Source organism: Chinchilla lanigera, unplaced genomic scaffold (assembly GCF_000276665.1).
Source record: "Chinchilla lanigera isolate Chin_1 unplaced genomic scaffold, ChiLan1.0 scaffold00136, whole genome shotgun sequence".
Taxonomy (NCBI): Eukaryota; Metazoa; Chordata; class Mammalia; order Rodentia; family Chinchillidae; genus Chinchilla; species Chinchilla lanigera.
Window position 1 is genome coordinate 298,663 of NW_004955537.1, and position 13,160 is coordinate 311,822.

A 13,160-nucleotide genomic window follows, 5' to 3' on the forward strand; every position below is an offset into this window, starting at 1 on the left:
GTCCTGCGGCGCAGGCCCCGGAGCGAGGGGCCCCTCCGCCGGCGCGCGGGCTCCCTGGCGTGTTCCGGAAGGGGGACTGCACTTCAGAGGGGAGTTTCTGCGCTTCGGTAACGAGACTTTTATGTATTCGGGGCAGGATATTTACCAAAGCTCCAGTGTGTAGGTGGCACGCAGTCACAGACCTTTTCCCTTCCCAGAAACTTAAGAAGTCAGCCTGGCTCCCTTCCACGGCGCTAGGACTGTGTTGGGGTCGCCGTGACTGCACCCGGCGCCGCCGTCTGCTCAGATGCCGGGGCTTGGATGAGATGATGGGTTGGGATGATTCTCAAGTTTGCCGGCCACAAACAATTCTGCAATAGCCCTTGACGGTATTTCCTCATTTTGAGCACATACTCTCTCCCCAGTTTTAACATTTCTGAAATCACGATGCGTTTTACCAGCTGCTGAGCATTAGCATATGTGGTCGGCTTGCTCACGCCAAAACACAGTTACGTGATTTTCTTTCAGTTGAGATACTCGAAATGAAATTTGAATCAGATTTCTAATTATTTTTTTAAAAATAATTTAAAGATAATCCTATGATATTGTATTAAAATTTAAAAAAATTAAAACCTGTAATTTCCACTCTGGGAGGCTGAAGCTGGAGGGTCGAAAGTTTGTGTTCAGCGTATGTAATCTAGTGAGACCTCGTCTCAAATTAAAAAAAAAAAAAATTAAAGGGTGGAGATGTAACTCAGTGCAGAGGCACTGGGTTCAATCTCCAGTACCATCAAAAATATATAAAAGGAAAAGGTTATAATAATGTTAAGAATTTGCAGCCGTTATAATAATGTTAAGAATTTCCAGCTCTCGGGAGACAGAGGCAGGAGGATCGCTGCAAGTTCGAGGCCGGCCTGAACTGCATAGTTGAAACCCTGTTTCAAAAAAAGACAAGAAAAGAAAAAAAAAAAAAGCTGTATCTTTAGCTTTGTCGCAATCAACGTTACAATCCTGTGAAGTACAGTTACTATCTCCATTTCGTAAATGAAGAAACTGAAGCTCAGAGAGAGAGTCTCAGAGCTTTCATGTATAAATGTCAGGGCTCCAACCATCTTATGTCAAAACCTGCTCTCTTAACTGCAGTCTGTATCCAGGCAGAAGATCCATGCGGCTACAAGGTGGGAAGACAAGACAGAGCCTGCACTTGTTGGTACATCTTGGATGTCTGTGTATCTTTGTCCATATATATACAGTTGGGAGTTAAGCTGTAACCAAGTACACCGATTATATGACGTGTGATCAAAATATACAGTGAATTTTTAAAAAACTTTATTACAGTAAAAGACACATTGCCTTTAATCCCCTTCAGAATATTCCTCTTCATTTCAAACACACTAACCTGTCATTCTTGCCATTTTCTGAAGCAGTTATGGAAGTCTTTTGGGGCTTTTATTTTTACAAGGTGTAATAAAAAATAGTGAATGCTGCTGCCAAGTGCCATTCGACAGAAAGGCAGGCATGGAAAAATGTTATTGTGCATCTCCATCTTCCTTATTCACGGATGTGGCACTGTGCAACTTCTGGCTCTTCTCCTAAAGTCAAAATTACCATAAAGGTAAATGTTTTGAATTGATTCAGGACATCGAGGCAGCCATGATAGCACAATAAAGACACTCATGAAAGAAGATTGTTTCAGAAAGTATTGAGAACAGTGGAATAAGTGTTTGAAGGAAGAGGGAATATTTTGGGGAGGACAAGTGGCAAAGTCTTTTCTTGTAATAAATTTTTAAAAGTTTAAATAGTAACCATATTTTTAGCTCATATTTTGTATTCCTGGACTGATGCTGTATCTTTGTTTTATATCTTTCGCAGGTTTTGGAGTTCTGGACATATGACAGGAACTTCTGGATCACTCTGTTCCTGCCTTTCGCTCCTCTGGAAGAGTATGGAGGCATGCACTTAAACCAACCCACCCCGCAAAGAAACAGCTTGAGGTTTGAGTTGCTGAAAGTCACACCAACCTCTAGCAGCCCCCTGGGTCTTGTGCTGCAGGGATATGCCAAATTCCTGAGGGCAGGCAGTTCTGACCTGAGAGGGACCATCCAACTGTGAAGCCTCTTATCAGAGGTTGCAACAATTTCCTCACCAGAAGTGGAAGAGCTTGGTCAGGCTGGCATCGTCATGCCACAGCAGCTCCTGATCTCCCTGCCCACTGAGGCCAGCACCTGGGTGAGGTTGCACCATCCAAGGAAGGACAAGAAGGGGGCGCCTTTGTGGGAGGATGTGACTAAAATGTTTGAAGGAAAAGGTGAGAATAGACTGATGGAGCGGGGAAGAAAGAGGTCTCAGAGTGGAAAGAACTTTGGCGGAGGTGGTCTCTTCTGAGAGGAAATTGGGGAAAGGTCTTTGGAGGATGTTATCTTCTTGTTACTGTGATAAAATTCCCGATGTAAACAGCTTAAATCAGGGAAGAGTTATTTTTGGTTCCTGTTTTCAAAGCTTTCAGTCCACAGTTGGCTGTCTCCATTGCTTTTAGCCTTGTCATCAGGCAGAACCATCATGGCAGGAGGTTATGGCAGATGAAGACTGCTTACCTCATGCAGCCAAGAAACAGAGAGAAGGAAAAGCCAAACAGGAAGGGGTTGGGGACCAGACATAGTTCCCAAGGTCACAACCCCATAACCTCCCTTCAATTAAGCCTCACCTCCTGTTTCTATCACCTCCCAATAATGCCTTCAAATTATGATCTCAGTGATGGGTAAATCCACTTGATGAAGTTCAGTAGTCCTCATGATCCAGTCACTGCCCCAAAAGCCTGTTACATGCCCATCAAGGCTCTAGCACATGAGTTTGGGGGAGCTTTTCAAATTTAAACCACACCAGAAGAGTTATGTTTGTGCCTTTTAGAAAAGGGAGTGCTTCGAAAGAAAATTCTAGGCTCATGTCCAGGATCGCACTTTATTTAATGGTCTGGTGAAGAGTAGATGCCTAATTTTTTTGTGTGTGTGTGTGTTTTGAGACAGGGTCTCGCTATACAGTTGAGGCTGGCCTTGAGCTCACTTTGGAGCCCAGGCTGGTCTCGAGCTCACAATGATCCTCCTGCCTCAGCCTCCCAAATGCTGGGATTACAGGCGTGCACCACCACGCCCAGCTTGAAGAGTAGATAGATGGACAAAGAAATGTATGTCTTATGTGGTATCATTTAATGCTTTGTATTCAGCCAGTATTTTTGTTTTTGTTCTAACAGTATCAGGCAGGGACTTTTAGGCAGGTATCTTGACAGATGGAAAAATGAATAATTTGCTCTAATGATGATTTATTAATTAGTCCATACAGTCAGGTTAAAATAATAAAAGGTAGCCTGAGAAAAGCGGTTTTGGAATACAGGAGACAGGAAACTTTCTTTTGATTGCATATATCTGAGAGATTTTTATAAGGCAGACAGCACTGAATCAGACCTGGAAGGGCTCTTTTCAGTTTTTTTAATAGAAGATTTAGAGGAAGGATGGAAAAATAGATACCCTGAGGAGTGGTTCAGAGAATGGAAAATATTTAGTCTAAGTAGGGGCTGGGAGTATGGTTTGGGTGGTGTCCCATGTATAAAGGAGTGTAAGAGCTGCTTTGGAGGTTCTAGCAGGGGAGTGTAGTCACGTATACACCCTTGACCTAGGAAACAGTCCTCTTCGATCAGGGAATGTTGTCCTTTTCGACTGAGCGTGCAGCTTCAGGAAGGACACATATGGAGTGGTGAGGGAGAAAGGAAGGGGGCACTTGCCTAGCCAGCCAGATCAGCCAAATCAATCCTAGTGATCAAAGGGGTGACAGATGTCTCAGACATGTCAACCTCATGTCTGAGGATGGTAGTTTGGAGATAACCATTACTGAGAAACTATGCTTCAGGCAGATCGTAGAATGCCTTGAAGTCCATGGTGAAGTTTTTAGACTATTCTTGTCAGTGGGGAGCCTTTGAGGACTTTTGAACAAATGGGTGGCTTAATAGATCTGGACCCACATTGACTATTGGGAAATGTTAATGCTCAAAGCAACACACTGCACGTCATCCTCCTTGAGGGAAAGCTTCAGGCTGCTCCTAAATGTCCTTTATTAGTCTTTTCTGGGAGAAGCCCTTTTCAGTGCATCTGCAGGCAGTTTTTATGTTTGAGGGATTTGAGGAGATGCAAGTCTCATGGTTCTTTTCCTTCTCCAGCTCTGCTATCTCAGGATACTGATGAGACCCAGGGAGAAAGTTTAGAAGAGGAAATGATTCCTGGACTCGTGACAACAGAATCCCAGGTAGGTTGGAGTTTTCTGTGCCTCTCTTGATACTGCTTCTTAGCTTTTAAGGATATAGTCTTGTCTTTTTGGGGGAGGTAGGGGTGAATCAAGACTAACAAAGTCAACCAAGGGAGCTCAATGCAAGTTGCTCCCCAGAAACCTGGGCTTCTGTGGTGGCAATTTCTCTGTTCATAGTAGCCTCCCTCCCTGTAACTCTTGTTTCTCTAGATCAGCTGCATCTAGATCTAATATTCTGTTAATTTTGGTAGAGAAAGTGTCTTGGTTACTTTTCTCTCGTTGCTGAGACAAAATACCTGGCACCAGAATTAAGGAAGGAAAAGTTTATTTAGCTCACAGTCTGTGAAGGTTTTAGTCCATACTTGGCTGGCTCCAAGGCAGGGTGGCACATGGCAGAGGGCAACCATTCACGGCAGCAGAAGATAGCAAAAGCAGCAAGAGCAAAAAGGGGAGGAGTGGCAGCAAGCAGCCACTTTCTCTTCCTTACATATGCAAACTACCTGCCCCAAGGCGGGTGTAGCACTCATGTCCTTGAATCAATCATAAACTCTAAAAGCCCACCCTATGACTGCATGAGGCTTTGAAGAGACATCCAGACACAAACCACAACAGAAAGCAAAGTGAGTGATACTCCAATCCCTAAAAAACTAATACATACCATTTTAGATCTAAGATAAACATTAGTCAAATCTCAAAATCAAAATATGTAAATGATGCCAGGCATGGTGACATGCCTGCAATCCCAGCCCTCTGGGAAGCTGAGGCAGGAGGACTGCAAGTTTGAGCCTGTCGTGGGCAACTTAGTGACTTAGTGAGTCCCTGCCTGAAAATAAAAACCAAAGAAAGGGCTGGGGTGTAGCTCAGTGCGAAGGCCCTGGGTTTCAATCTGTAGTACGAAAACAGACAAAGAACTACAAGTGAGAAGAAGGTTGTGACATTTTTAGTGATATACAGTGGACTATAAGAGGTACCCTTGGTTATAGCACTGAGAAGAAGCCAGAGGAGAATTACGCAGAATGAAGCTGGTGAGGCTATATATACTTCATACTCTTTCACTAGTCAAGGCAAGAGCAGGTGAGGCCTAAGCCCAGTCAGGACTGTCAGAAATTGGCCTTCACTGGCTGGCAGAAATGAGAGTGAAACAGAAGGAAATTAGAAAATAAGTGAGAAAGAAAGACCTTTTTAAAGAGATATTACAGACAGAAGAGTTTTAGGTGAAAACGGCTTGAAATGTGACATTAGTACATGCTTGATTTTATCTAAAATTAGATGGTACAAGACTGTCTTTGGTAATCTTCGGCAATATATTTAGCTCTTTACAGTCTTAATTATCTCAACTAAAAAGCTTAGATATTAATATCTGCCTTCTAGAGTTAATATCTGAACTACATGCCAGAGTTATTTATGGTAATTGGAAGAAATAGTCTACAGTAGTAGTCTAATTATTTAAGAGTTATCTCTTTTCCACACATTCAGAATCCCTTACTTCCTGACATTTATCAGATACTAGATTCTTAGCATTGGTAAAGGATTACATTTTTAAAAACTGAGGTACAACTGACATACAGGAAGTTACACTTAAGAAAGTATATAATTTTGACATATATATGTACCCTGTAAATAATCAGTAAGTAAAAACATTCCAGCCATCTGAGAATGTATGGGTGACCATACCCCTTTCAAATCAGTACTCCACCCCACCCACTAGAGTACTTGAAATCTCTGCATTTCTTACACTGCCTTTATTTCTATAAGTATCTTAAAAGAATTTTATTTATTTATTTATTTATTTTTGGTACCGGGAATCGAACTCAGGACCTTGTGCTTGCCAAGCAGGCGCTTGTGCCGCTGAGCTGTATCTCTGGCCCAAAAGAGTTTAATTTAAAAAGTATATATATTCTGTAGTAGTTAGGTGTAGTGTTCTATAAATGGCTATAAGTTAAATTCATTAATAGTGTTGTTCAAATCTCTAATACCCTTGATGAATTTTTATCTACAGGTTGTATCACTTACTGAGACAGGATGTTAAAACCTGTAATTATTGTGTTTTTTATCTATATATCCCTTCAGCCTCCCAAATACTGGGATTCCGTCATCAGACGTATGAACACTTACAACTGTTGTCTTCTCAAATTGACTTTATTATCATTATGAAATGTCTCTCTGATCTATGACCATACCACCCTTAATGTACCCAGTATCACTTGAAATGCCCCTTTTTATCTAATAATATGTTTTTTCCTGCAGTCCTCTTTGTCTGATTTAAGTTAGCTCCTCCAGTGTTCGATTATTATTTTCTTTTTCTTTTTTCCTCTTTTTGAAACAGGGTTTCACTGTGTAGTTCAGGCTAGCTTTGAACTCACTTTGTTTCTTTTGTTTTTTTTTTTGTTTTTTTCTCCGGTACCAGGAACCGAACTCACGACGTTGCGCTTGCCAGGCAGGCGCTTTGCCGCTGAGCTAAATCCCCAGCCCCTGAACTCACTTTGTATCCCAAGCTGACCTTGAACTCATGGTGATCCTCCTGCCTCAGCCTCCCAAATACTGGGATTACAGGTGTGAGCCACCATGCCTGGCTGATTATTATTTTCATTGTATTGCTTCTTCTATTTTTATTTTAGGCTGTTTTTATATTTAAAGTGTGAAAAATATCTGGCCTTACATGTAGCTAGGTCTTGCTTGTTTAGTGCATTTGTGGTTAATCATACATGAAATGATTACAATGTGTAATATATATATGTTATATATTATCTAAGTGTTGTTATTTGCTTTTTTTTTTAGTTTATTAGTACACGAGCACATAATGTTATAATGTTCATAACACATCTTTTTTTGGGGGTACATGTTTGCAGTACATAATGTTTACATTTCTTGTGTGGAGTTGGTACATGCACGTAACAAGGCCAACCCTTTTTTTTCTTTATTAATTTTATTGATACACTTTTGTCATACATAATGATCATATTAATCGTAGGGAGTTTGTACATGTAAATAATATATCTTAATTCTTTTTTCCTATTCCCTATCTTTCCCCTCAGTCCTTCCCCTTTTCCTTTACAAAACTTTGTTTCTATTGTTTCCCTTCCATTCATTTATTTTTTTAATCCTTACTTTCTCCCTTATTCCCCTTCTCATTTGAACATTTTCTTGCTACTTCTCAATATCTATCATCTATTTTGGTCTTATTTACCATTTGGGTTTCTCACATAAAAGAAACAATATGATATGTAAATGTGTGTCTGATTTATTTCACTTAAAATTATGTTCTCAAGGTGCATCATTTACCTAAATATGTCTCAAGTTTATCCTTCTTTACAGAAGGGTAGTACTCCATTGTATATAAAAATCATTTTCTTTATCCATTCATCCATTGGTGGGCATCTGGGCTGTTTCCAAGATTTATCTATTACAAACTGCTGCCATAAACATGGGTGTCCCTATACCACTGTGGTAGGATGATCTTTCAGGAAGATACCTAGCAGGGGACTATCTGGGTCAAATGGAACTTGTAGTTTTAGTTTTTTGACAAATCTCCATTCTGATTTCTCTATTGGTTGCAGCAATTTACAGTCCCACTAACAGTGGAGAAGGGTTCCTTTACTCCCACAGCCTTGCCAACATTTGTTTTGATTGATTTCTTGATGATAGCCATTCTTTCTGGAGTGAGATGGAATCTCAGTGTGGTTTTAATTTGCATTTCTCAAATGACCAGTGATATTGAACAGTTTTTCATATATTTGCTATTCGTACTTCATCTGAGAAGTGTCTTCATTTCTGATGCCCATTTTTGGATGAGGTTTTTAATTTTGGGGTGGTCCTGAGTTCTGGAGTTCTTTATATGTTTTAGATATTAGTCCTTTGTCTGAATAATAGCTGGCAAATTTTTTTCCTATTCTATGTGTTGTCTCTTCACTATGTTAGTAGTTTCTTTGCTGTGCAAAAGCTTTTTAATCTGATGTGATCCCAGTTGTTGATTCTTTGTAATATTTCCTGTTTTGTTCAAAAAGTCTTTGCCTATGCCTTTGTCTTCCTTACCTAGTGCAATAACAGATTGTGTTTTAATATTTATCTTTTAAAAATATATGTTTAGATCTTTGATCCATTTCAATTGGAGTTTAGTTCATAGTGATAGATATGGGTCTAGGTTTAACCTTCAACATGTGGAAAGTTAATTTTCCCAGTACCATTTATTAAAGAGTTTACCAAACATGGTGGCACACACCTGTAATCCCAACACTTGGGAGGCTGAGGCAGGAAAGTCGCAAGAGTTACAGGCCACCCTGAGCCATATAGTGAATTCAAGGCCACCCTGAACTACATAGTGAGACCTTGTCTTAAAAAAAGAAAAGGAAAAAAAAGAAAAAAGAAAAACTACCTTTTTTCAAGTGAAAGTATTTGGCCTTTTGTCAAAAATAAGGTAACTGAGTGTGTTTGGAGTTGTTTCTGCATCTTCTGTTCTGTTGATCATCAGGTCTGTTTTTCACTTGTCTATTTTTTGGCCTATACCATGCTGTTTTTATCATAATAGCTTTGTGATTTTGAAACTATAATTTCAAGTAGGAGATTATGATGTTCCCTGCCTTGCCTTTGTTGCCCAGAAATGATTTTGCTATTCTGGGTCTCTTCTGCTTCCAAATAAATTTTAGGATTGTTTTCTCTAGTCCTGTATGGGATGCTATTGGTATTTTGATTGGGATTGCATTAAATCTGTGTAACAGTTTTGGAAGTATGGACGTGTTCATTATATTGTTTCTGCCTATCCAAGAACAAGGATATCTTTCCATTTTCCTTTTTTTTTCTTTCTATTTTCTGATATCCTTCTCCTTTTTCAGAGTATTATAATTTTTAATGTAAAGGTCTTTTATTTCCTTCATTAGATTGATTCCTAAGTATTTCATTTCTCTTGATGCTGTTGTCAAAGGTGTAGTTTCCCTAATTTCTGTCGTAGTGAGTTTGTTATTTGTGTATAGGAATGCTATTGATTTTTGACTGTTGACTTTCTATCCTGCTATGCTACTGAATTTGGTTATTAAATCTAAGAGTCTTTTGGTGGAATTCTTGGGGACTTCTGTGTAGAGTATCATGTCATGCACAAATAATTGATAATTTAACTTCTTTTTTTCTATCATTATTCCTTTTCTTTCTCTTGTTTAATTGCTCTAGCTAATGTTTCCAGAACTATATTGAATAGGAGTGGTAGTAGTGGGCATCCTTGTATTTTCCTGATTTTAGAGCAAAAACTTTCAGTTTTTGACCATTTAATATGATGTTGCCTATTGGTTTGTCATAGCTGGCTTTTATCAGGTTGAGATAAAGACCATCTATTTCAATTTTCTGTAAGTTTTTTGTTTGTTTGTTTGTTACCATGAAAGGGTGTTGGACTTTGTCAAATGCTTTTTCTGTGTCTGATGAGTTGATCATATAGTTTTTGTCCTTGGTTCTGTTAATGTATTGTATTAACATTTATTGGTTTGCGTGTATGGAGCCATCCCTGCATCCCTGGTCAAGATGTATACTCTTTTTGATGGTTTGCTGCATTCTGTCTGCTAGTACCTTATTGAGGATTTTTGTGTCTATATTCATTAAGGAGATTGGCCTACAGTTCTCGTTTTTTTTGGTAGGTTCCTTCTCTGGTTTTGGTATCGGGGTAATACTTCCAGGAATGACTTTGAGAGTGTTGCTTCCTTTTTAATTTCATTAAAGAGTTTGAGGAATAGTGGCATTAAATCTCTAAATTTCTTGTAGAATTCAGCAGTGAATCCACCAGGACCTGGGCTTTTCTTTGTTGGTAGTTTTTAATTATTTCTTCAATTTCATTGACTGACTTTGGGTTATTCAGAATTTCCATATCTTCTTCATTTCACTTTGGTAATTAATATGTGTCTAGGAATCTGTGCATTTTTTCTGAGTTTTTTGTTTTATTAGAGTATGGGTTCTTGAAGTAGGTGTTGATGATGTTCTGGATTTCTGGAGGATCCATTGTCATTTTGCCCTTTTCATTCCTAATTGCATGGCTTTGAGTCTTTCCCCCCCCCCTTTTTTTTGATAAGATTGGCTAAAGGTTTATCAATTTGATTTATTTTTTCAAAGAACCAACTCTTTAATTGATTGATTCTTTGTGTTGTTTTCTTGGTCTTGATGCATTAATTTTGTTCTGATCTTTATAATTTCCTCTTTTTATGGGTTTTGGGTTTAAGTTGCTCTTCTTTTTCTAGAAGTTTGAACTTCAACATTAGGTTATTTATTTGAGCTCACTCTGGTTTTTTTGTTGAACCAGGAATTGAACTCAGGACCTCACACTTGCCAGGCAGGTACCATGCTGCTGAGCCTATATCCCTGACCCTTGCTATGTTTGTCTGATGTGGGAATTCACCATTATAAATTTCCCTTGTGGGACTGCTTTCATTTTTCTCATAAGTTCTGGTATGTTGTATTGGCGTTATTGTTTAATTGTAGAAACTGACTAATTTCTTTTGTAATTTCATCTGGGACTCATTGGTTGTTCAGGAGGGTGTTATTTAATGAGGTATGGGGTTGCATCTTCTATGTTTTCTCATTGTCTATTTTTAAAATTTGTTTTCTGCACAGATGCTTGTAAATTGCTTATGGTAGGTAGCTTTATTACTAGGATCAAGACCTTGTCAGGAAGTGACTACTTTTCAGAGATATTTTCTAGGCATAGCTGGCTTTTGGCTTTTGAGTTTGTTGCAAGATCCTGTGTCTTTTGATACCGGACAGTGCTATTGTTTATGACTCCCTAGACAATCTCAGTATTGGCATACAAGGAAGAACAACTGATCACAATTATGTCACCTTGACTAAAGTAGTACAATCAGTAATAACCCTAGCATCAGGCACAGTCAAGAAAATGACAAATTGTGACAACTATTAATTTGCCACTTTTAAGCAAAGGCACAATATTTATAGTTTTATAACAAAATCTAAAATTAGTCAGAAAATTAAATGTAGTAAATGTCCTCTCAATAGAGAAATTGTATCCTCAGGGGAAAAAATTTTTAAAAAATTTAAAAGGAAAAAATAGAATAATAAGAGAAAGAGGTTAGAAATAAGACTGAAGGATAAAGAAAGATTACCCAACCTTCAGGAAACTGGTGAAGAAGACAAAAAAGAAAGAATGGAAAAAAATGAAGAACAAAACCAAAAACTAAAAATAATATTTATACTTGTGAAAAAGCAAAAACAATCAAGAAAAAAAAAATACCAAAAGCAAAGGGGGAGAAAGAGATTTCTATGTGATTTCAAGCCTGTGGTAATCTAAAGTCTACAGTTTTGTGGTGATGTTCAGTTTTGGGCATGTTTCTGCTGTTCCTGAGACAAAGGAGGCAGATAGAGCCCAGATCCATGCTGGATTACCCTAGCAAACCTGCAGTGGTGTAGGGTAGAGTACTGGATAATCCCAGCAAGCCTGTAGTAGGATTAGGGCAGGGTGTTGATTTTTGTACTTTCAACTCCAAAGACATTCAGACTGATCCTGGCCTCTGGTTGTGGGGTTAGAGCCTGAGTTGTTCAGCTTACAACACTCTGGGTGTCTCTTGTCAGCCTGACCTTGGCTCTGTGACCTTGGACATCTCCCATAGTTGTCTCTCACCCAGTCACTATGAGATTTTGAAACTTGGATCCCCTGAGATGAAGCAAACCCACAACTCCTGCAAGTATTGAGCTCAGTTGGCTCCTCCCTAAAATTGCATTTGGCCAAACCATTTGTCCTCTCTCCAGGGGACAAGGCACACACATTCATCAGCTGTACCACACTGGAGACCTCTGGAGTCACTCCCCTCATTGTGTCTCTGAAGATTCCATCTTCCCCTCTCATGCCATGAGCCAGAGGCCAGGGAAAAGGTGTAGTTTGCCACCTCCTTTTTCTATGTTGTTGTCTGTCTCTTCACTTTCATGGTGGGCTACAGTTTTCCTTTCAGATACTTCCAGGGTCCTAGGGATCCACCATTCTTTTCTTCCTCAGGTTATTTCCCAGTGTCTCAATTCCAAATCTCAGAGAATTTGACAGTTGCTCTTTACTGCTCTGCCATCTTTCCAGAAGTCCCAGTTCCTTTTTTTTTCATCCCTTATCCCTTTCTTTCCTCCCCCTCCCTCCATGTCTTGATCCCCTTCCCCTTTAAGAACAATCTATCTCCCTGCTTCCTGTTATCTATCTTTTGTTTTGCCCTTAATTTTTATTCTGGGTTTCTCATATAAGAGAAACAATGTGATTTTTAAGCTTGTGTGTCTGATTTATTTTATACTGAGGGCTGATCAGACCCTTGGATTACCTGTGTGTGTTAGGGAGGAATGACAAGGAATAAAGAAAGACAAACAAATTTCAGAGTCCAAGGGGAACCAAGAGGAGTTTGCTTCTAGTGTACTGGCTTGGTTACTCCATGGGTGGTCTGCTTTTATTGGCTAGCAAGAAGTTCAGGGAGAGGGGTGGCATGCATTTCATGGAATAGTAACTATAGAAAATGCTTGGTAAGAATTAAATTTGTAACAAGGAACCAGCTTTTCTCTAAACCCAAATGCCTATATTTTGACAACTGTGCTCAGCAGCTGCTCAGGAGTGCCAGGTTATTAACATTCTGCCCATAGCCAGGGGGCATGCAGCCTTCTGTATATCTCCCTTTTCCTGAAGCAAGATCACACTGACTTCAGGACTTCAGGGGGCTTAAGTCACATAGTAGGCCCCCTATAGTCTGTCACATAGCCTGGTCCCCAACAGTTCTACTTAACATTATGACCTCAAGATAGATCCCTTTTCCTACAGATGACACAAGTTTATCTTTCTTGAGTTCCCTGGAAGGAGGGCTTCCGGAGCACAGGGAGCCACGGGCGGGGAGTGCCAGTCTTCCGGCTGGCTAGCTTCCTGCCTCGTAGGCTCC

General features: G+C 39.6%; 1 protein-coding gene across 7 annotated transcripts in view; it reads left to right on the forward strand.

Annotated features, from left to right (window-relative positions):
* The first annotated feature begins 113 nt into the window (after positions 1–113).
* The window catches only part of LOC102026472 (zinc finger protein ZFP69), a 24,463-nt gene continuing 11,416 nt past the window's right edge, over positions 114–13,160 (forward strand). For 2 of the 7 annotated variants that reach the window (XM_005410557.2, XM_013507799.1), the window contains exons 1-3: positions 114–368; positions 1,852–2,287; positions 4,187–4,272. In XM_005410557.2, the coding sequence (XP_005410614.1) occupies positions 2,161–2,287; positions 4,187–4,272 (213 nt within the window). In that variant the 5' untranslated portion in view covers positions 114–368; positions 1,852–2,160. The other 5 variants (XM_013507795.1, XM_013507796.1, XM_013507798.1 and 2 more) reach the window with 4 other exon arrangements.